This window comes from Cucurbita maxima, unplaced genomic scaffold (assembly GCF_002738345.1).
Source record: "Cucurbita maxima cultivar Rimu unplaced genomic scaffold, Cmax_1.0 Cma_Scf00003, whole genome shotgun sequence".
NCBI classification, from domain to species: Eukaryota; Viridiplantae; Streptophyta; class Magnoliopsida; order Cucurbitales; family Cucurbitaceae; genus Cucurbita; species Cucurbita maxima.
The window spans coordinates 3,791,044-3,813,053 of NW_019272019.1; the positions used below are offsets into that span (position 1 = coordinate 3,791,044).

The 22,010-nt window shown below is 33.0% G+C and overlaps 2 protein-coding genes, 1 long non-coding RNA gene and 1 pseudogene across 3 annotated transcripts; 3 read left to right on the top strand and 1 right to left on the bottom strand.

Annotated features, from left to right (window-relative positions):
* The first annotated feature begins 6,873 nt into the window (after window positions 1–6,873).
* LOC111476054 lies at window positions 6,874–8,975 on the top strand (annotated as a pseudogene).
* A 55-nt stretch (window positions 8,976–9,030) lies between these two features.
* Window positions 9,031–14,501, bottom strand: LOC111477042 (gamma aminobutyrate transaminase 2-like). Its single transcript, XM_023120990.1, has 19 exons — window positions 14,371–14,501; window positions 13,622–13,764; window positions 13,372–13,456; window positions 13,196–13,268; window positions 12,522–12,619; window positions 12,170–12,262; window positions 11,763–11,836; window positions 11,643–11,681; window positions 11,446–11,534; window positions 11,283–11,359; window positions 11,123–11,197; window positions 10,921–10,968; window positions 10,764–10,847; window positions 10,566–10,653; window positions 10,422–10,500; window positions 10,134–10,224; window positions 9,974–10,052; window positions 9,570–9,685; window positions 9,031–9,366 (listed from the first exon to the last, which is right to left on the bottom strand). Exons 1-19 carry the CDS (start codon window positions 14,410–14,412, stop codon window positions 9,292–9,294), a joined length of 1,548 nt encoding a protein of 515 aa, XP_022976758.1. The 5' UTR covers window positions 14,413–14,501; the 3' UTR covers window positions 9,031–9,291.
* On the top strand, window positions 12,596–14,954 carry LOC111477123. The gene is made up of 2 exons (XR_002717214.1): window positions 12,596–12,701; window positions 14,756–14,954. It is a non-coding gene; the product is annotated as an uncharacterized LOC111477123 (long non-coding RNA).
* Window positions 14,955–21,414: 6,460 nt separating this feature from the next.
* Window positions 21,415–22,004, top strand: LOC111477114 (VQ motif-containing protein 22-like). Its single transcript, XM_023121114.1, has one exon. The coding sequence runs from the start codon at window positions 21,516–21,518 to the stop codon at window positions 21,942–21,944; it is 429 nt and encodes a 142-aa protein (XP_022976882.1). The 5' UTR covers window positions 21,415–21,515; the 3' UTR covers window positions 21,945–22,004.
* Window positions 22,005–22,010: the final 6 nt, after the last annotated feature.

A 22,010-nucleotide genomic window follows, 5' to 3' on the forward strand; every position in this document is an offset into this window, starting at 1 on the left:
AAAAAAAAAAAAAAAAAAAAAAAAAAAAAAAAAAAAAAAAAAAAAAAAAAAAAAAAAAACTTAACGAAAAGATTGTGAATATTCTAAAATAGAATAAATTGAAAAGTACTGATTTAACTTAAATATTCATAATTCCTTTTTTTTTGCTTTAATTTTGTTTCTTTGTTTTGATGTTCAAATTTGGCAGAAAGACATACCCACCACTACCACCATCACTATTGTTTAGGTATATGCCCATTTGGGATTATTTTAAAATTCAACTGGAGCTGTCATATTAACAGTAATTTTTAATTTTTTTAACTCTATTTAGTTATCTTATCTTTAAAATCGATCTCATTCACATATGATATCAGTTCATTCATGAACTTCTCATTTACTCAAATGTCAATAAAAATTTCAAATTAATATTGAAGAGTAATTTTAAAATTATATATATATATATATATATATATATATCGGAAGTGCACTATAAATAAAACCTTATTTCATTATATTTAGGGAGTTGAAAACGTTAGTTATTTTATTATATTTATATTTCATAGACCATAGTATGCATATTTTATTTTATTTATTTCTAAAAATAAATTTAGTACCATTTGCATATTTTTATTTTTTATTTTTAATACAAAATATAATGTGATGTTGACGATTACAAAAATTAATTACAATTCATTCTATTTTGCACATGATAATGTAATTCCAACAAGTGGGTAAAAAAGTACTCTATTCTATATTGGATTTATTTATTTATTACTTTTTTTTATTAAATTAATAAAAAAAATATTTATCAACTTTTTCATGTTTTTAAATTAAAAAAAATAATCCGTTAATATATTTCTTTTAAAAATACATTTTTAAAAGTTTTAATATCGTTTCAAATATATTATAAATTTTTTTAGTTTCATTAATATCCTTAATTTAAAAAAAAATATCCCGTTAGTATTTTATTAATCTTACTAATACCTTTAATTAAAAAAATTTTAAAAAATATATGCATAAATTAAAAAAAAAAATTACTAATATCCTCAAATTTAATAAAAAAAAATAAAAAAGGGTTATTTTTTATTTAAAAAATTCTATCAACTTTCCAAAATTTCACTAAGGTGAAGTACAATATTTATAAGATTAATGTATAAAGTTGATCAATATTTTTATTTATAATTAAATATCTGATTCAATTATTAGAGTGTGTCAATTATTTAATATTATATTCATCCCAAAAATTTTATTTTATTATTTTTTTATTTAAATAGGCTGCCGACTAAAAATTCCACCTGTTCCTCCAATCAAGCCTATTGATATTTATTAAAAATTAAATAATATATTAAATATTCAAGAATAAATTATTAAAAATTAAAATTAAATATATCCGAGCTTATATTAATTTTATAGCACATGGTCAGAATAAATCATTGATTGGGTATTACTCAATTAAATTTCTTTATCCTATATTTATAATGCCATGTTCTTTTAAATAAAATTAATATATTTATATATATATATATCAAATTTCGTACCATGAAAGTAATTATATTAAAAATATATTTATTATTATTTTGAGAAAAAAATTGAAAAAGTTAATGAAAATATAGATACAATGAATTTGCTGACGTAATATGCAATTAGGATTAATTTTAAAAACTATTTTTAGAATTAAAATCAAGTTGTTTGGGTCAAGATGGGATGTCACCTCCCAAAAAGCAAACATTACCGACATGGGTACAAAATCTTAGTATAATAAAATTAAAATTAAAATTTAATAATATTTAATTTTTATTCTTAAAAAAAAACTTTAAAATTAAAAATAATTTTACCAGATGAAAATTTAAAGGTATTTTAAAAATAAAATATTAACGGCTTTATTTTTATTAATTAAGAAACTACCTGAAATAACACTTTTTTTCTTTTTTAATAATATGAATATTTTAAAAAAGTCACTACTTTATGAGACCATTAGTTATTTTGTAATAATATTTTTTTATTTTATCGGAATATATATTATTTTTCAAGTGTGCAACTGAGATTACTAGAAGTAGTACTCTCGACTTGATGGAGAATAGGAGGCTAAATAATCATAGTGTATTTGAAACTACGACTCGCTTACTCGAGTCTTGTATGAATATACTGAAAGCGTGCTCGGTTAGTTTCTGTATGATAACCCCTGAAAAGGGTGCTTTTTTATTTGAAAAAAGGGTTCTATTACGATGTATACGATGTGATGTCAAAAAAGAAGAAGGTCTCGTTTATCCTTTCGCAAGCTCATACAGTGGGATTGAAAGCAACTTTGTATTTATATGTTGATTTTAGGGTTTTCTATATCTACTAATCAAAATTATTCGTTTTACGACAAAACGAGATAAGATTTGAACGTGTACGAGTCTGAATAATTAATAAAAATAAATATGATTTTAAAAAAAAATTATTATGAACGGCGGTCACTGAAACGTGACTATTTGAAAATATTGTCGTTAATAAATTATTCATTGAATTTTGACATGTGATGAATTTTCCATTATCCAAGACCCGTCATATTTCCACTAACTAAGAAATAATCAAGTGGTTTTCTTTGTCTTTTTCTTCTTTTTTTTAAATATTTTTTTATCCTAATTATGTCCTTTTTCTTTAGTGATTTGAAGTGTGAAAATAAACCTTGGAAAATCCAAAAAACATAAAGATAAATATATATATATTTAAAAAAATAGATTTGGACGTTTGAACCTGTGAAATCCCACATCGATTGAAAAGAGAAACGAAACATTGCTTATAAGGGTGTGAAAATCTCTTCAGCATTTTAAAATCTTATGAAAAAACTTACGAGTAAAAGTCCAAAAAGAACAATATCTGCTAGTTGTGAGTTTCGGTTATTACAAATGGTATTAGAGCTAGACATTGGGCGGTGTGCTAGCGAGGACGATGGACCCCAAGGGAGGTAGACTGTGAGATCCCACATCGGTTGGAGAGAGGAACGAAGCATCGTTATAAAGGGATGAAAGCTCAAAGAGAACAATATCTACGAGCAGTAGGTTTGGGCCGTAACAGAACCTTTGACCTAAGGAGAATAAATACATGTCAATTACTGTTAAGCTATGCTCGTGTTAAAGCAAACTTTCAGCTTCGTTCTACTACGAAACAATTACACGAAGGGAAGTAAGCCACTCAGTAACGACTAAATAAAGTCGATATAGATAAGAACACAAAAAAAGCACGTAATATAATATGATACGAGACAATTATGTGTGGTTATATTTAGCGTTTATTGGTGTTAAACTAAAAAAGACGAGAAAATAATTGAGAAGTTGTTGATGTGAACGTGATTTTTCCACCTTTTTTATGTAATAAAATCAAATGAGATATTGATTTTACTTTTTAATGGGTCCATTCTTCTTTAGCCTCTTAGTTTGCTTCTATGTGGTTCTGTGGTCCTTCGTTAAGATAAAGAAACCGAACTTATCGAACCTATCGACCTATCTATGGCATCTTACCAAACTTAATTTTTTTAAACAAAGTGTTCGTAGTGCTCTATCAAGACATTCCACGTGACGAACATGTTTGTTTTGTTTATATATACCGGAGACTTTTTTGTCTTTTAACGAACCTGCGAGTATACTTGTGTATGAAATTGTTCGGGAAAAAAAATTGATATATGTAACTATCGAGGGTTGACCTAGCGGTGGGTTCGGTTTATAATGATTACGTACTCAAATATTGTAGAGCCAGAGATTATTTGCGGTGTGCACGAGCTAGTTCAAGAAAAGGGTACTTATGGAATAAATATTTTTTTTATTGTATTGATGATTGAACGGTTTTATTTTATCGTAGAAATAAAAACTTTTAAATTGTAGAAATATTTATTTTATATATAAAAGGAAATTAATTGAGATGGGCCGGTACTTAAGTTGGGCCGGGTTGTCATGGCCCATAATAGAATGGGCCTGCAATTATCAGTCCATTCTGCCTGGCCCAAAAAGAAATTATAATTGCAAATTAACTTTGGTCCCTCGAGTTAAGTTTATTGTGATTTGGTCCTTGAAGTTTTAAATAATACATTTTTTATCCTTGGCGTTTAAGAAATATTTTGAAATAGCATTAAATAGTTGGATGACTAATAGATTGACACGTCAGCTAAGAGAGAGATGGGAAATGAGAGAAAATTCCTATTTTTCAAATTGTAGGGACCAAAAATATATTTATTTATACTCTAGGGACTAAAATACAAAATTAAGATAATAATTGAGTCAATGAATTGAATATTAATTATAAATAAATGAGGGAGAATTCAAACTTTTCTTTTCCAAAAGTATTATAATTTAATTTAAAATTTGTTTTTTTTAAAATCATATTTACTCGCGATATATTAATAATTAAAATCTCATAAAACATTCACAAATCATAATAATCTTAAAACTAAGATACGGTTCGGTTTGGGTTGTAACCCTACTTTTGGGTTGATCGGTAAAAATAAAATGTCAACTTGCAAACCGACCCAATTTTTTTTATTTTTCAAACATTCAATCCAAAAAAGTTGGAAAAAAAAAATCTAAGGGTTCGGTTGAATAGTCTGAATTGGTCGGTTTCTCAAGCTATATGAACACTCCTGAGACCGTTCATTTGTTATATTTTATTTAATTAATGGGTATTTATTTAATAATAGATAAGTAAATTAATTTTGTTGAAAAAAAAAAGATTGAGTGATAATATTAAATTCCTCAAATAATAAATGTGAAATTAAAAGAAAAGGGAAAGTTGAAAAGGAAGACGTGGTCTAATATTGACATTTATTTTTGGTAAATTATTTACCTTTCAAAGTCTTATATTATAAATATCTCCATCTTATATGACTTTTCTTATAAAAATGATGATAATGTTATAATGATATCAATATACCTTATATTATATATTTACTAATAAGAGTATAATTCAATAATGTGACGTGTGACACGTTTAATCATTTTATTTATGTTGAATATTTAAATCTTATAACAATTAAAAAATTCTTAAATTATATATTTATTGATAAAAGAATTTACATATATTTAAAATGTATAATTTAGATTTCTAAACCACGTGGCTTCATAGTCTCCTTAGATATGGTATGGTCTTGTTAGCAGACGTGTAAGCTCAAGTACTACTTAGAAAAAGAAGTTAAAAGTAGCTTGCTTTGAGGCTTATAATTTGTCATATCTTAAGCTCTCTGCTAGTATATATTGTCTGTTTTAGCTCGTTACGTATTGTCGTTAGCTTCATGGCATTAAAACATGTCCATTAAGAAGAGATTTTCATACTGTTATAAGAAATGTTTCGTTCTCCTCTCCAATCAATATAGGATTTCACTCCATAAAAATTTCATCGTTAGACGTGCTTAGCTTGAAGTAATCCTATGTTGGATGATCTCATAGGAATTTTTCTATGAGACATATGAGTGAAAACAAAATATGTTAAAAGAACGTGTTGATTTGTGGGCATAGTCTTCTATCTTATAAGATCCCACATCGGTTGGAGAGGGGAATGAAGAATTCCTTATAACCAAGTAGAAACCTCTCCCTATCAGATACGCTTTAAAACCGTGAGGCTGATGACGATATGTAATGAGTCGGACAATATTTGTTAGCGATGAGCTTGGACTACTACAAATTGTATCAGGGCCAGTACGTTAGGCCAGAAAGGGAGGTGAATTGTGAGATCCCACATCAGTTGGAAGTTGGAAAGGGGAATGAAGCATTCTTGTGTGAAAAACTGTGAGGCTAACGATGATACGTAATGAGCAAAAATTGATAATATCTACTAGCGGTGGACCTGAGCGTAACAACACGAAAGACAACATTAAAAAAACAATGACAACCTAACCGCTCCGACAAGAAACCTTAGTTTCGGGTAAAGAAGTATATGTTTATAATAAGGTTAAAGGCATAGAAACACATGGAGTAAAGATAAAAGGTAGCTACATAAAGGAAACAATAAATATTTCTATTCTTTCTTTGACTTCTTCTAAACCTTCTTCTAAACACCTTCTTCTAAAGCATTCAAAAAGTTGGGTTGCCTAAATTGAAAATCACTATGTTCCATCCAACCTCACCTTTAACGCGATAAAAAAAATTCTTTTTAAACCACCGTTCACATGACTCGATCACTCGACCAGCTCGAAGTATTAAACCCAAACCATAAAGGTTAGGTTGCGTTATATTTCCTTTAGTTTTGACTAGTTGGTTCAGTTCACTGATTGACATTTTTTTGGTTGGATGATCCCGACCAACCTGACCAACTCCAAAATAGATATTTAAATTTTGTGAAATTTTATCTATTATAACATGTATAGTAAATAAATATAATTTTTTAAATAATTAAAAATGAAAAAAGAACTACCCGATAACCCAACCCGAAATTTCAAATTGGACCAAAAAAATTTTCACTTACACCCTTATTCAAAAGTGGCAATATTACGAGTTTCCACGCTTCATAATTGTTTCAAAACTACCATTTTAATATAAAATCTTTAAAAATTGAGACATTTTTTTTGTTCCAACATATTTTTATATTAAATATCCAACTTTAGAAAGAATAAAAATATTTATTAAAAAAAAAAAACTAAAGGGTACTTTCGGCAATTTAGAAAAAAAAAAAACCCCAACATAATTAATAAGCTTCTTCGCTGTTGCTTCCAGTAAAAGGCACCTGCTCTCTTTGTCGTAATATTCTCTCTTCCCTTCACGCGGTTTCGCCGCCCCTGGTCGGCCCCTCTCCCACACCACTCTCTCCGCCGCCTCCAACTCTCTCCCCACATATTATAAATATCCCCACTCTATCCTTCAGCATCAAACTCATAGAGAAAAAAAAAAATAGAAGTATTTCATCTCTCTCTCTCTCTCTCTAGAAAACATGAGTTCCGGTCAGCCTGCAGGTGATCGGTCACTTGGATTTCTTTGATATCATAATTAATTAATTCTCTGATATTGAATTTTTATATAATTTTCATTTAATTTAAATATTTTTCCTTTTTTTCTTTTTTGTTTTTGCAGGCGTTTATCCTCCACCCTCCACCATGCCAACCTCTTACGCCGCTCCACCTCCGGCAGGATATCCGACGAGAGACGGCGGCGACTTCTCTCAACCCGCCCCCGTTCCGGCTGAAACCAAGTCCAGAGGCGATGGCTTCTGGAAAGGCTGGTAATTATCCATCATCTAGTTAAAAAATAAATAAATAAAATTAGAGAGGGTTGGCGAAATTATTAATTTTAATTTTTATATTAATTTTGTCCTTGCAGTTGTGCTGCCTTGTGTTGCTGTTGCGTGTTGGATGCATGCTTCTAAGCGCGATAAGAAAAATGACGAATTTAGTATTTTTAATTTCCTTTTTTTATTTATCTTTAATGAATTTTTGGATTAATTATGTGATCATGATGATGTAATAATAATAAATTGCGTGTTGATTTGTGTGATATTTTATATAATATATAATTTAATTATAATATTTCTTGTGGAGTTGTTGGAGTTGGTTTGGTTATGTATTTACATGACACGTGGCGAATAATTTTATTTACACGTGTGCATGGAATAAGATAAAGACGAAATAAAGAATTTGAATATTATTATTCCCACTTATATAATAATTTCTAATACGGAATATATTCATTTTTCATGAACATGGATTTGATCGTATAAAGTTGGAATATTTTATGTTAATTAAGTTGGAGTTTAATGAGAGATTAAGTGATAATCTCTAAGATAATTTTATCCATTTAAATATATTAAAATTAATATTTACGATGAATTCGGTCGGAAGCATATGTTCCACGAAAGATATATATTTTTAATATATTATATAAAAAAGAGGCTAAAATTGTGACACCTACGTAACGTAACGTCACAAAATTAAATTATAATTCTCTTTGAAAATTCAGCCGTTTGACAAAGAGAATGTGAGCGTTTTTCTTCCTTCATTAGTTTATTTATGACTTATGAATCATCCCGTGGATTAAAATATTTTTGAAACTAACTCTTTGAAAATTTGGTTGTGTACTGTCACGGATTACTTGATATTAATCTGTCACGATCCAATTTTCGAGGTTTCAAAAGATCGGACCGTGCTGAAAAGATGAAATCAAACACAAACAACATAAAATCGAAATAAAACACATTGAAAATGTAGAAAATACGGTAAAATTTTGCGGGATTTCAAAAGACATACGACACTGGAGTAAAAAGTTATAAGTTATTTACAAACGGAGAAAATGGGGTACGGGATACAAAAGAATACAAATTTACCCCTAAAAAGAATACGACTAAAGTCCCGAGTCGAGACCCTTCAGTGATAGTGCAACTCTCGAGCACCTTCCTACCTCGACGGATACCTTTAAAAGAAAGAAAGGACGGGTACTATATTCAAATTGGTTAATTATATTTATTTATGAGGATGCTAAAATTATAGTTAGGGGGTTCGATTGAACCGACTATAAACCAACCCCTCAGCGGTTCGGTCCGAGAGTTCATCAAGCCTAACAAGGCCGTTGTTGTTCTGCAATGCCGATTCGCTGGTCGGAATGCTGTGATCGTCCGCAGCTTCGATGAATGAACTCGTGACCGACACTACGGCCATTGATTGGTTTCAGGGATTAAAAAGTACCCGAACATGGTAGTTCGTAAAGATTCCACGAAGAAATTGAGAGTGAAGGCATTCATCAAGCTTGTGAACTACTAGCACCTCATGCCGACAAGGTACACGCTTGACGTCGATCTCAAGGACGTGGTTAATGTCGATTGTTTGCAGTCGAAGGGCTCGAAGGTCGCTGCGTCGAAGGAGATCAAAAAGAGATTGGAGAACAGGTGGTTTTTCACTAAGCTTAGGTTCTGACGGTATGATTTCATTTTTTTTTAGAATCTATTTAGAACTATGAATCTCTATGTCCAGTGCGTATGCTACTAAACGTTGTTCGTAGTGTATCCTTTTGGCATTTTATAATTATTAATGTTTTTCCTTTTCATCATGAGATTCCAATGATCGTATGAGAGTTCATTGCTTAGTTGAAACTTGAAATGTTGTGATAACGCAATTCCTCCAATACTTATTTTCAAATACAATGGATTAACACAATAAACAGACCAATAATGGTGGTGTGATAAACAGATATTCATAATACTTGGGCTTATTCAGGAAATGAACAACTACAACTGAGATAACACACTAGCCCCAATTCTTTTTTCATAACCCACTGGAGCATACACTGTAATTCAACACCCACCTTATACATTCATCCAAACAAACCTTTCGACGTTTTCGATTAGACTTGCTTGGTTCGACTACTCCTGTTGAGATTTGAGTTCCTTCACCCTGTCTTCAGTATCCTTCAATGCTTTCCCAAAGATGCTTATAATCTGAAAATAATACCATTTTCAGGATTATAGCAATCAAGTTTCGTATTCTACTCATTAATGCTCACAGGGATGCTCGATTATTCTAATACCAACAAATTTGTATCCCCCCACCCCAAATATCAGTTTGTCTTTCTGGAAGACAATCAATTGATGGAAGGATATGTTGCAACATAATGAGGAGGATGTTAGAATCTGTTTGGTACCTCATCAACTTCTTCAGGTGAGACAATGAGGGCAGGACTCATTGTTATAGTATCCCCGGAAACACGTACTAACATTCCGTGCTTCTCACACATTTCACCAAAATATGCAGCTATCCCTGTATTAAATGGACAGCTTGTTAGAACAAATCTAGAGGCAGTATCCAACCTTCATGTTGTAAGAAACCGTTGAGTTGCTGTGTTCATCAAGTTATTACTCAACATGTTGTAGTTGAGATCTGTCTGTAAAGTGTAGTACTTTTGGTTGCTGATTCCAAAATGGGCATTGAATTTATAAGATGTGTAGTCTTGATAAGATTCAAAAGTCCTTTTAGCGATAGAGTTTAATCCACATGATCAATGATAGAATAGTTGAATGGAAACTCTTGACAACAAAAGGAAAATACCCCATTCAGGAGGAAATGGACTGTTGGGTGATTTGTTGTCTGTGAAGTCTGTGCCTGAAATCAATCCCGTCCCCCTTATCTGCAAAAAGACTAAACAAGTTGACACAAGCAAGCGTATTGGAGTACCAAACAAGAATGAAACAATTACTCGAACTGTTACCTCTCCAATGATGGGGCTGTTACTGAAAGCTTTTATACCATCTTGAAACCTTGGAGAGATGTTATTTACTTGCTCAAGAATATTTCTCTCTCTATTGAAGGGCATTGCACAATATCGAACACCAAAATGTTAAGTTACAGATATATGTCAAAAGATATAAACTGTTAGCCTTGATCAGATAATTAACATTCAAGGTAGTCTTGAGGTTGGTTAACACCTGTTAAAGAAAATTAGAAAAGATTGAAAAGATTAGAGCGTAGATCTTTGGTATAGGCATGAAAAACGTACTTGTAGATCTTCAGTGCTTCAATTGCCACAGCACATGCAACAGGATGTCCAGAATATGTAAATCCATGGGCAAAATTACCTGAACAAAAAGACGATCAATTTGTTCTTACGAAAATCTTTTTGTTTGTGCCATTGCTAACATACCAAGCTTATTGCTTTGAGAGTGTATGACATCTGAAACTTCAGGGCTGGCAATGACAGCGCCAATAGGTACATATGCAGAAGAAAGAGCCTGCAAATTTCAGCGCCAAAAACAGGTATTATATGGAAATATCTTCTTCTTAGGCTATAAACATTAAACAAGCGGTTTTGATTCTTCAATTCAGCTCAACTTCATTTCACCTTAGCTATTGATACCAAGTCTGGCTTAATATTGTATTTATCACATCCGAACATCGTCCCAAGCCTTCCAAAACCACAAATAACCTATGGCAGGGAAGGGGTTATAGGATACTAGGTAAGAGAAGTGAAAGGTATGGAGGCAGTAATATTGTATAACCTCATCTGCAATGAGAAGGACATCATATTTCTTCAGCACAGCTTGGACCTGCTCATAAAATTGAAAATTAGTAAATAATTTTCAACTCTTATTTTCTCTTATTTTGAAAATTTGTGGAATTCTATAAGCACTCAGGGCTGCATCTAAATAAGAAAGTGCAAGCAGTCGATGTTTCAAAGTTGCAAATGAAGTGGCTGCTTACTTTATCAAAATAAGTTGCAGGAGGAAGTATCACACCACCTGATCCAATGACGGGTTCGGCAATAAAGGCAGCAATCTGAAAGAAGCAAAGGTTAGAAATACTAAAGATTTTTTGCATATATAAAATGTTTGAAAGTTCACGTCAGGTTTTGTGGCATTACTGTCTCAGGTCCTTCCTTCAGAATGAGATTCTCTAAATTGTTAGCTAATCTTGATGAGAACTCTTCCTCGGTTTCACCTATCATATTATTGTCACATTTAGCATTTTAAAGGTAATTCTATCAAATTCATTGCCTATAAATTAGGGCAGAGTTCAGTGAGAACCGGGAAGATGATAGCGCCAGTAGTGAGGACAGTCTGTGTGCAGGACAAATGGAACAGGAAGATCAAATTGTTGATGCAAAGCTGGAATCCTACAATAAAATTTCCCTAGTTAATAGGCATTGGCCAAGCAAGTTATTTAAAACTATTTGATGTATTAGGAGAATTTCCTGACAAGATGTCTTTTATAATCTTCTTACCCGGTAAGACTGGCCGCTATAAGTGTGGAACCATGGTACCTGAGATAGCAAACATATCAAGATTTGGATGAGTAAAATGAATGGAGCATGTTTGAACGGAGCATTGGATATTGAACATACCCTTTCAAACGAGAGATGATTTTCTTTTTTTTTGGTCGCCCCAGTGCATTATTATAATACCAAGCCAGTTTTACCTACATGAGTTAGAAAATGATGTTATTCATTTGATTTTACATCAAGCAGCAGAGCACATTGCTGACAAACGTCAATTGAATTGACTTGAAGATTGCAATTATGATCAACGCCTATATAAGGTAAATATCCCAAACTTGTACAGTTACATTCAGTTAAACTGGTCACTGAATCATCTTAAACTAAGGTTTCATATTTACCTCACCTCTTTTCCTTCAGTAGCTGGGTAACAGGTAATTAAATTTTCATGGAGAATTTAACCATTGCATACATAAAATTTGCAAGACGTCATACTGACATGATAACAATGGAGAGTAGAGGTGCAAAAGAGGCACCTGAGAGTCATTTGCTTCTGATCCACTATTTGTAAAGAACACCTTCCCCATTTTCCTTGCTGTAAAAATTTCTAGTATTTCTTTTGCTAGATCCTGCAGGAGACAACGTGATAAAAATGCAGCGAAGGTATGAATTTGTTAGAATATTGCTACACTGAAGTAGCTGATTGTATATTAGTGTCTTTATTTGTGATTCAACCTCGGAACATCTTCAAGTTTTTATTTTTTTACTTTTCTTTTGAGATTAATTCTTTTCTGACTGTGTTTGGTATCTTTATTACTGAACTTTCATGTCATGACATCAAAGTGTAAGAATTTTTAGTAGCTTTATTCTGAGAAGTTAATATAATACCAGAGATGGCTTTGTTGTGCGATTCCAAAACGAATGATAAAATGGCAGGGTATTCAGTTGAGCGGTGGCAGCAGCAACAAGCCGAGGCTCACTTCCCCCTGCAGATGATCCAATATTCATATGCAACTCGAAACACATGAATTGCGATTGAATAAGATTTTCACTGCATACAGACTACGGGTACGTCTCTAATGTTGTATTCCTATTTCATAGTCCCCTGTTGTATTCACCATGTTTTTCAAGAGCATGCCCATATATTTAGCCTCAGTAAGCTTTTCTAGACTCCTTAACTTGCTAAGAATAATTTCAGTATTCCCAACTCTTAAATTTTATCCTAATAAAGTTAAATGTGTCTTAAAACACAGTTTCTCCTGATTTTAAAACAGAGCCTGCATGGAATTGAACATGGTCTGTATTTTCACATTGTTTGAAATAAAAAACAGATTATGATACCTGAAATCGTTATAGCACACATACACACACATGAGAAAGTTGACACGACTAATAAAGAAACCAAACATAAACATATGCTTGACAGTCCTTTGATAGTTACATAGCTGCATACAGTAACATTGAGTTTAGAACTCTTAAGAGAGCCATAAGATCGAGAAAAATCATGCGAGAAAAATATCAAGACATAAAAAACAATTATATACTTAAGATAGTAAAAATACCCAAGGATGTGGACCATAAACCAGCCAGGGAGTCGAGATATTTCTTCCCGTTAATGTCATAAACATAGGAACCCTGCAGCCATGATAAATTACCATAACCAAACCAATATTTTTCCAGATATAAACCGATCGAGAAAGCTTAAATCCTTGTGGGTTTGAAAAGTGGCCAGGTATACCTCAGATTTTTCTATGACCAAAGGATTCACATCAGCAATCTGCCAACCAGGCGTGAAAGGAGCAATCATACCATGGCCTTTGAAACTGGGATTTCAGATGTCAAATATGTGAGATTTCATATAATTTCAAATTGAAAATGGTTTGGATGGATGAATATACATGCTGATGTACAGAAAAGGAAATTTTAGGAGGTTCGGGAAGGAAGGCGTTTTTGAAATTTAAAATTTTGTCACAGATGCTCCAAGTTACCCTTGACCATTTCTTGAATCAGTAGTCCAATTATCCCTTTCCAATGATGCTTCGGTACCGTACGGCTGGGTTAGTAATTGAATCTGAGCGAGCCGCTCACTAGAAGTTCTAAAAGCAGCAACATCTTTTGCAGATGAACCAAGCTGGAAAGGATTAAGATGCATAAGTTCATAAGGAATAACATTAAACTTCCCTAAAACATCCAATCAGAGAAAACAAGCTTGTTGTATGGGGGGACATTCTGAACCTCACTTTAATAGTTACCCTTGACCCCACTGCCCAAAGCAAACTCGTTCGGGGTCGTTTTATTCTTTCGTGAGAACACCAAGCCCCCAAACATGGCTAAATTACAAAAGATGAGAACACCAAGCCCCCAAACATGGCTAAATTACAAAAGATATCCCACTACATTGCCATTTATTTCAAAAATACTTTTATTTTTTCAAAATTCTTAGCCTTTATAAACGTTAAAAAAAAAAATACTATAAAAATGATGGACGAAAGGACGACGTATTTGAATGTCTTTCTCTTCGACTTAATCCAAGAAATCAAATCTCTAACTATGGAGTACAACAACCCACCATTAGAAAACACTATAAACGTAATTAGCAGTTAAGTCAACAAACTTGCTCGGTGTTAAACACTAGCGAGAACAAAACAGACAGATATCGGGTCAATCAAAATATGGAAGAGGAAGAAGAAGATGAAAGATAGTCAGATTTGCAAAAAAGGTAGTGATGATCTGAAACCTTGTGTTTGATAATCGTACGAAGCAAATGGTTGAAGCCCATTTCTTCTGGTTCAAGGTGAAGCAAAAAATAATGGAGAACTGATATAAGAAGCAAAGGAAGAGGAGTAGAGTGAGGCAGCACTGGGACTGATGAGCACACTTTAAAGTAGTACTAGAACTCCACTCAATAATGGAGTTGCTGTTAGTTACTGTTTTTCTTTTTAAAAGTTTGCGACACCATTATTATTATTTCGTCCTATTCTGGTCTTTGCTCTTATGTTTTTATTCAAACCTTTTCTCTATACTACAAAGTACACAAAAACAAAATAAAATACGCCGTACTTCGTTTCAATAATATCTTTCACTCGTGGTTACGTTTTAAGTTTGAGTTAAAATGTTTGCAGTATATCCCAAATCTCGCAAACGACTTCTGCAATGCAGCAAGAGCACAGAGTCTCGAGAAAGAAGATAGAAAACCAGAGGAAGAACATACCACCGCCACAACGGGAGTGAAGGACCATCTCCGACTCGTTACAGCAGAGATGTTCTTCACCGGCTCAAGAAACTACCGGTTTGTCCAATGAGCACGGTGATCGGCAGAAAGAATTCAAATCAATGGTGGGGAAAAATGTACTTTTTTGGCTGATTGAGTTCTGAAAGCACAGACTGATGCTGCTGCTGCTTAGAAAATGAAACACTTAAGGGAAAAACTGAAAAAAGAAAGCAACTACGAAACTTTAGTCCTTAATTCCCAAGAAGTTGGAGGCTTTCTTCATTGTCGTCTCGCCGAAGTCACCGTCGATATCTCTACTGTGAAGAACGTCCCGTCTTTGCAGGTAGAAAATTTCTTGTTTGAATTCATCAAGAATTTGCAGAGGAAAAAAGATTTACATTTTCTATCCAAAAGTTAAACAGTGAAGGTGATGATATTTTAAGTTAACTATGTTTTGATAATAAAAAATTAAGATAATTAATAAGATGTGATATAAAGTTTTAGCGTTTTTTTTTTTAATAATTAAAATATTAAAAAAAAATATATGGTTTGGGTTGATTGCTGCGTCATTCACTAACTTATCCATCGATTATTTGTAAAGCTTGTCCTACATAGTTAAATAATTAATAATATAATTGTTTTTTCTTTGTTGGTTTTGTTATCTTCAAATTAAAAAAATAATAATAATAATAATAATTTTGAAGTTTATTATTGTTTTTTTAATTATCATAATTTCAAAAATTGTGACTAAAAAGTAACGGTATATAAAACCTTTAGAACCATCTCGAAATTTGACTCGAACATTCAGAATAAGATTGGGTTTACCCGAGAGTTGGGTTGAGTTGGACGGTTAGGTTGTTTCCTTTAGATTTTCTTTTTCCTTTTACTTATTTTACATAACTAAAATTTAATAAAATTACCATATATCCTAACCGTCATTACAAATAATCGATTATCTTAGTTTCTTTAAGAACAGAGTTGGATCGGATCATGACTCTATTTTCGAGTCGATCTAATAAAAATAAATGTGGGACTCACTCTCAACAATCCTCTTCTCGAACAAAATACACTATAAGCCTCTTCTCAGCCTTATGGAACTCTTGAACAACCTCTCCTTAATCGAGGCTCCACTCCTTTCTCCAGAGCCCTCGAACAAAGTACACCATTTTTTTTGACACTTTAGTCACTTTTTTACTACACCTTCGAAGATTACAATCTTTTTTCAGTATGACTCTAATACTATGTTAGAAATCACAACTTTCTACAATCATACGATATTATCCACTTTGAGCATAAGCTCATCAACCAATAAATTAATTCAAACTTAAAAAATAAAAAAAATAATAGAGATAAAATAGAATTTAAGCACGTGGGGATTGTCGAAAAAAAGCCACTGATAATGTCGAAAAAAGTGGAACTAGAATCTTAATAATTTAGATAGTAACGGATGTGGCGGCATGGGGCCCACCTACTGACTCAGCAATCGATAATTGGAGAATGGGCTGGCCTTTCAATCAAACTTTTTTTTTTATTTTTTTATTTTATTTTTATCACACATGCTTTAATTTTTTTAGTAAAAGTTTAGATAACTATCAAAATATATATTAAGATAAGTCTATACGGTGGGGATAGAGATGATGAAGCTTTTCCATCCCGTTCTCGACTATTCTCCTTCCTTATGAAAGGGGACGGAGTTAAGAACGAAGCAAAAATCTGTGTTCGAGGTGGACTTTTATAGGGTGTCACAATCGGACTCTTGCAATAATGAGATAGTGATTATGTGATACTTGTTCTAATCTAACGAACAAGTTAGCTGTAAGAAATTTGAATATCGCAAACAACGTCGGCATAGACTCGAATCTCGAGTCATGTTTGATAGAAATGTTTTAGATAATAATTTGAAAAAAAAAAGAAGTGACAATTAAGTTTTTAAAATTTGAGAAATAGTCTTAAAAAATGAAAACGGAGTTTGGTAAATATACTCGTGGCTACTTCTTTATGGCTACCTAACCTCTTGGGTGATGCTATATCAGGTGTTGAATCTAGATTCTAAGTCCTCGTCTTTAAACTCGCTCTTTCCTTTTGTGCTTTTTGGTACCGACTTCAATTATGGCCTCTTTGATCAAGGACTCGAGCTCAAGACCCGAGGTTAGCCCGGATTCGTGCATTGGTTTGGATAAGTTAAAAGGAACCCACATGGAGATTCATGGGCTCGCGTCAAAGTTGGGATTTGGTTCAGACCCAAATGATTAGTGGGTAGGCGCAAGGGAACAACAAATGGTTCAGACCCAAAGAAAGCGGCATTTTTCATTTTCCCGTAATTTGGTGTCGTGGGATTCTTGTTGGAATAAGAACAGTGAATCAATCAAAGGGAAGGTTTGGGGAGTGGGAGGGAAAGATTCAGAGATGGGTTTATGAGAGATCGAAGTTTATTTTTGAAGGTAAAGTGGATGCACGGTAGGTGTTTGATAAAATGTCTCAGCCAAGTTTTCGGAATTTTAGGAGCGGAAGGAACGTTCTTAGAACAAAGAAGAATCCTTCCATGATGGCAATGGCAATGGCTTAGCGGTGACGATGAGAGGAGCTGGGCGGTGGCGCTAATGGTAGCAGTGGGTTAGTACTCCCACAACAGATGCCGCTTGTTTTGGCTATGGAAACGTTGTCTACAAAGATGGTAATAACAATTTTCTTTTATAATCATGGATTTGTGGTGGAGTAATATATGACACTCGACCTTGAGCAGCTGTCGAGTGGTCAAAAAAGGTTAGACGTTACCCAGTGTGAGATCCCACATTGGTTGGAGAGGGGAACGATACATTCCTTATAAGGGTGTGGAAACATCTCCCTAACATATGCGTTTTAAAACCGTGAGGCTGACCGCGATACGTAACGGGCCAAAATGGACGATATTAGCTAGTGGTGGGATCGGACTGTTATAAATAGTATTAGAGTCATACACCGGATAGTGTACTGACGAGGACGCTAGGACTCCAAGGAGGATGAATTGTGAGATTCCACATCGGTTGGAGAGGGGAACAATGCATTCCTTATAAGGGGTGGAAACCTCTCCCTAGCAGACACTTTAAAACTGTGAGGCTGACGACGATACGTAACGAGCTAAAACGGACAATATTAGCTAACGGTGGGATTGAATAGTTATAAATGGTACCAGAGCCAGACACTGGACGTTGGGCCCCAAGGAGGTGGATTGTGAGATTCCACATCGGTTGAAGAGGGGGATGAAGTGTTTCTTGTAAGGATTGGAAACCTCTCCCTAGCTAACGCGTATTAAAACCGTAAGGTTGATAGCGATACGTAATGGACCAAAACGGTAAGATTAGCATTTTATGAGAAATCTACCTCAATGCTCATGATAAGAGTATTTTATCGACATTCATGTTCAATTTTGTTACGAATACTTATATCTATCAATATCAAGTTACCATATTTTCGACACGTATAATCAAATTTTAATAAAAGGGTAAGAGTAAAATCGTAAACTTATGATAAAACAAACATCATGAGACATCAACATGATGTCACATACCCGACGAAGCAATGGACCCGTTCCTAGATTGAACTCGAAAAGTCACCTAATACCTATCGGTCTCGAACAAATTTTCCAAATTAAACTATAATTCATCCCTAAGTGAGACTAATTTGTCCAACCAAATGTAGAAAGTTTGAATCCATTTATCTACAACAAATCACTCCCTATGTCAACATCTAATTTTATGGGTTTTTATCAAAAATTATATTGAAAAATGAAATTTGTTCGTGAAACTACTATTTTTTAAAAAATATATAAAAAATATGGAAAAAAAAATTCTCATAAGTTGTCAACTTCTCCCTACCCAAGGTTATATATGCTAAGCCGTTGTTATCTCTCTCTTGCTTGCTTATATAACGTCTCTTTCAAAAATCTCTCTTTCTAAAATCTCTCTCTACCCTCGTTTTCCAAAACCTTCTTTTAAAACCGAGGCTAGAGGCTCGATCATACGTCGCTTGGCCGTAGGCGACACAAGTACAAATTGGCTTAGCTCACTTGTCGTTGGAAAGTGACTGCCGCACAATCGCTAGTCCGCTGCCTTTAAAAGTGCGATTGTGTCAAGTGCTCCCAAAAAAAATAAATAAATAAAATTTTTTACAAGAATGAAGATTGAAATAGTAGCAATCCGCCCCATTTAGTAGACATCTCTATTCACAATCACTTTCTCTTTCAAATCGTTCAAAATCTACTAATTAAAGTGAGTTTGTTTCGGAACCGATCTACAGGTCATTCCATAATCATTTGTTTGTCTTCTGCTAGCATTCCGTCAAATTTCTTTACCATTTTTTTTAAAATAATAATTTACTTAAACATATTAAGTTTTTTTTTTTTTATAATACTTTTATTTTGTAGTTTATATATTTTTGTTGTGTTGAAATAAAATTTTAGATTTGGGTTTATTTTGATTTTGTTTATATTGTTTTAATTTTTAAAACTAATTAAAATGACTAAACCACTAATCTCACTTAGCTATGCATTAGAATTGGGTGATTAGTGGTAAGAGATGTAATTAAGAAGTGATTGGGTGTGAAAACCAGAGATGTTGTGTGGTTTTGCGGAACCGGTTTTGTAGAACCGCAGCGGTTTTGGTCAAACAAAAATGAAGCCTAATTTTGTGGAAATTTCCACCCAAATCAAAAGACAATAGCATCCCATGTCCATTTAATTCATGTCTTTTTTTTTTTTCTTTTTTGTAAAAAAAACGTGTTTTTTTTTTAATTTTTAAAATTTTTAAAATTATCTCTAAATTTTTAAATTTTACAGTTTTATTATTACATCATTTTTATTTAATCCGTAAATTTCAAATTTTTTTTGTTATATACTGACTAAAAAATAATTTAACAACCCGACTCAACTCAAAAATAGGAGGTTGAGTGGGGCTATGAACTCTATTCGGGCGGCTCGAGTCATTAGCTCAACCAACCTTATATATCGGGTTGATCCAAAAAAATTTATCAACCCAACCCAATCTAAACCGTGCATACACGTACCTCTCAAACAACAATTAATTAAAAGCTAAAGATATTAATAGATAAAAATATAAATTATCATTTTAAAGATGGATGGTTCAATCTCCCTTTTATATATATATATATATATATATATATATATATATATATATAATTATTTTTTAAAAATAAAGTTAAAACTATACTATAGATTAAAATGGTTATACTGAAATTAAATTGATTGAAATATTTTTTTATTTTAAAATTGATAGAATAATGAATAGTTATATTCGTCAAAACATTCATATCAGTAAATATTTCAACATTTTTGACTTCGACATACAGCTGATGACAATTTAAGAGATTTTTGGTCTTCAACAACATGTTGAATTAAATTTCGTTCGACAGTGGATAATTTTGGGCAAATTAAATACCCAAATTTGAAATATTTGTCTCGTTTTCTTCCTTATTCAAAGTGAATTTTAAATTTGCTTTGAATTTTGGTGAAATTATTTTTTACTTTAGAGTCATTTGATAAAGTGTGTGTGATTAGATGCAACTTTAGAACAATAATTTATAATTTATAATTTATAATATAAATTTACTAAAACCAAATTAAAAAAATAGCTTATGAACTTAATTCAAAATTTTAAAAATTATAAATTTTTATTAAAAAAATTATGATGCGTCTTTATTTTCATTTTATAAAAAATTATTAAATAATAATATTATAATAAATTTATCAAAATTAATTAAATAATAACAAAAACATTATGGAAATATCTTTTTAAAAATTTATTTAAAAAAATGCTAATAAAGACAAAAACAAGTTTTTTTTTAAACAAAAAACTAAAATTAGTGTTCATATGAATCAAGTTATATATATTTATTTAAAAAGATTAAATTTGGTTGTCATTTTTATTTTTTTATTTAATGTGTAGTCACTGGATTTAGTTTTTAATATTCTAAATAAATATTATTTTTTAAAAATAATTATAAAAAAAGACAACCTGGCCGTTCGAGTCTTATCTAAACCAGTGTCACGGTCATGTTTGTCCAAGACATATTGTAATGTCCCAATTGTATCTGTCCATGACATGTTATTTATAGTTGCATGTCCTTTCTAAATCATGTTTTCATCCTAGTTAGCCTTTACCATTTCACGGGTTACCGTTCACCAAAATCATGTCTACACCAACTACAGCTAAAATGCCCTAAAATGTATTATAAGGGGATATGACTTGTTGTCGTAGTCATATAACGTTATTTTCTTCCATTTTTTCAGACCGTTTTTAAATAATTTTCTAGCGCACATTTTTTAAACCTTTTCGAAGTTCGAATCTCTCGCGGCTGACTTGTTCGCTTAGTTAGAATAAGTGCCGTACAATAGGTATTCCGTAGGTGGCCCAAAAGACAAAAAGACAATTAGCACTTGAGAAGGTTGAATATGACGTTAAGAGGAGCATTGAATGGCAGCAGGTTTCCAGGAAGCATGCAGTCCACAGTCCACACAAAAAGTTTCCTCTTATTATTCCATTCCTCTCCAGAAGCTTTGAAACAATCCTCCAAACACCAGCAGCCCCACGTGCCTCTCTCACGTGACACCCATCCTCTTATTTATCTACTCCAATCCCCACTCTTCTAACTCCTCCTCCTCCTCCACTTCCTCCCAAATGGCTCATCAATGGCTCCCCGATTCCACCCTTGTCCCCGCCGCCACTACTCCGCCGCCCTCATCCGATGGGGTCCGTGTCGCCAAGCCGGTCCGGAAGCGCTCCAGAGCCTCTAGACGAACCCCAACCACTTTACTCAACACCGACGCTGCCAATTTCCGAGCCATGGTCCAGCACTTCACTGGCGGCCCTTCCCATACCCTCCACAATTTCGCCGCATTCGACCCAACTCCCGCTGCCTACCATCTCCAACAACCGCCGTATCTCTTCCCGTTCCAGAACCACCCTCCGCCGCACCAACCGCCCTTCATGTTCTCCGCCGGTGAGGGGTTTTTTCATGAGGAGTCGAGGAGTAATAATAGTAATGTTGATTACATGGGGCTGTATGATGGGTCCTCTCTGGCGGCTCAGAATCATCGCCCGGCGTAACTCCGGCACGGCGGCCGGATTCGACGGTAGCTTTTTTTTTTTTTTTTTTTTTTTTTTTGGGGGGGG

What these genes read in the sequence shown, in the direction of transcription:
- LOC111477042 (XM_023120990.1), bottom strand. Translation starts at nt 14,412, where the DNA reads ATGGGCTTCAACCATTTGCTTCGTACGATTATCAAACACAAG. An exon ending in GTACGATTATCAAACACAAG is followed by an intron (nt 13,765 to 14,370) that starts GTTTCAGATCAT and finishes AATCCTTTCCAG; the next exon opens with CTTGGTTCATCTGCAAAAGA. An exon ending in ATAGCGGCCAGTCTTACCGG is followed by an intron (nt 11,535 to 11,642) that starts GTAAGAAGATTA and finishes ATTTTATTGTAG; the next exon opens with GATTCCAGCTTTGCATCAAC.
- LOC111477114 (XM_023121114.1), top strand. Translation starts at nt 21,516, where the DNA reads ATGGCTCATCAATGGCTCCCCGATTCCACCCTTGTCCCCGCCGCCACT.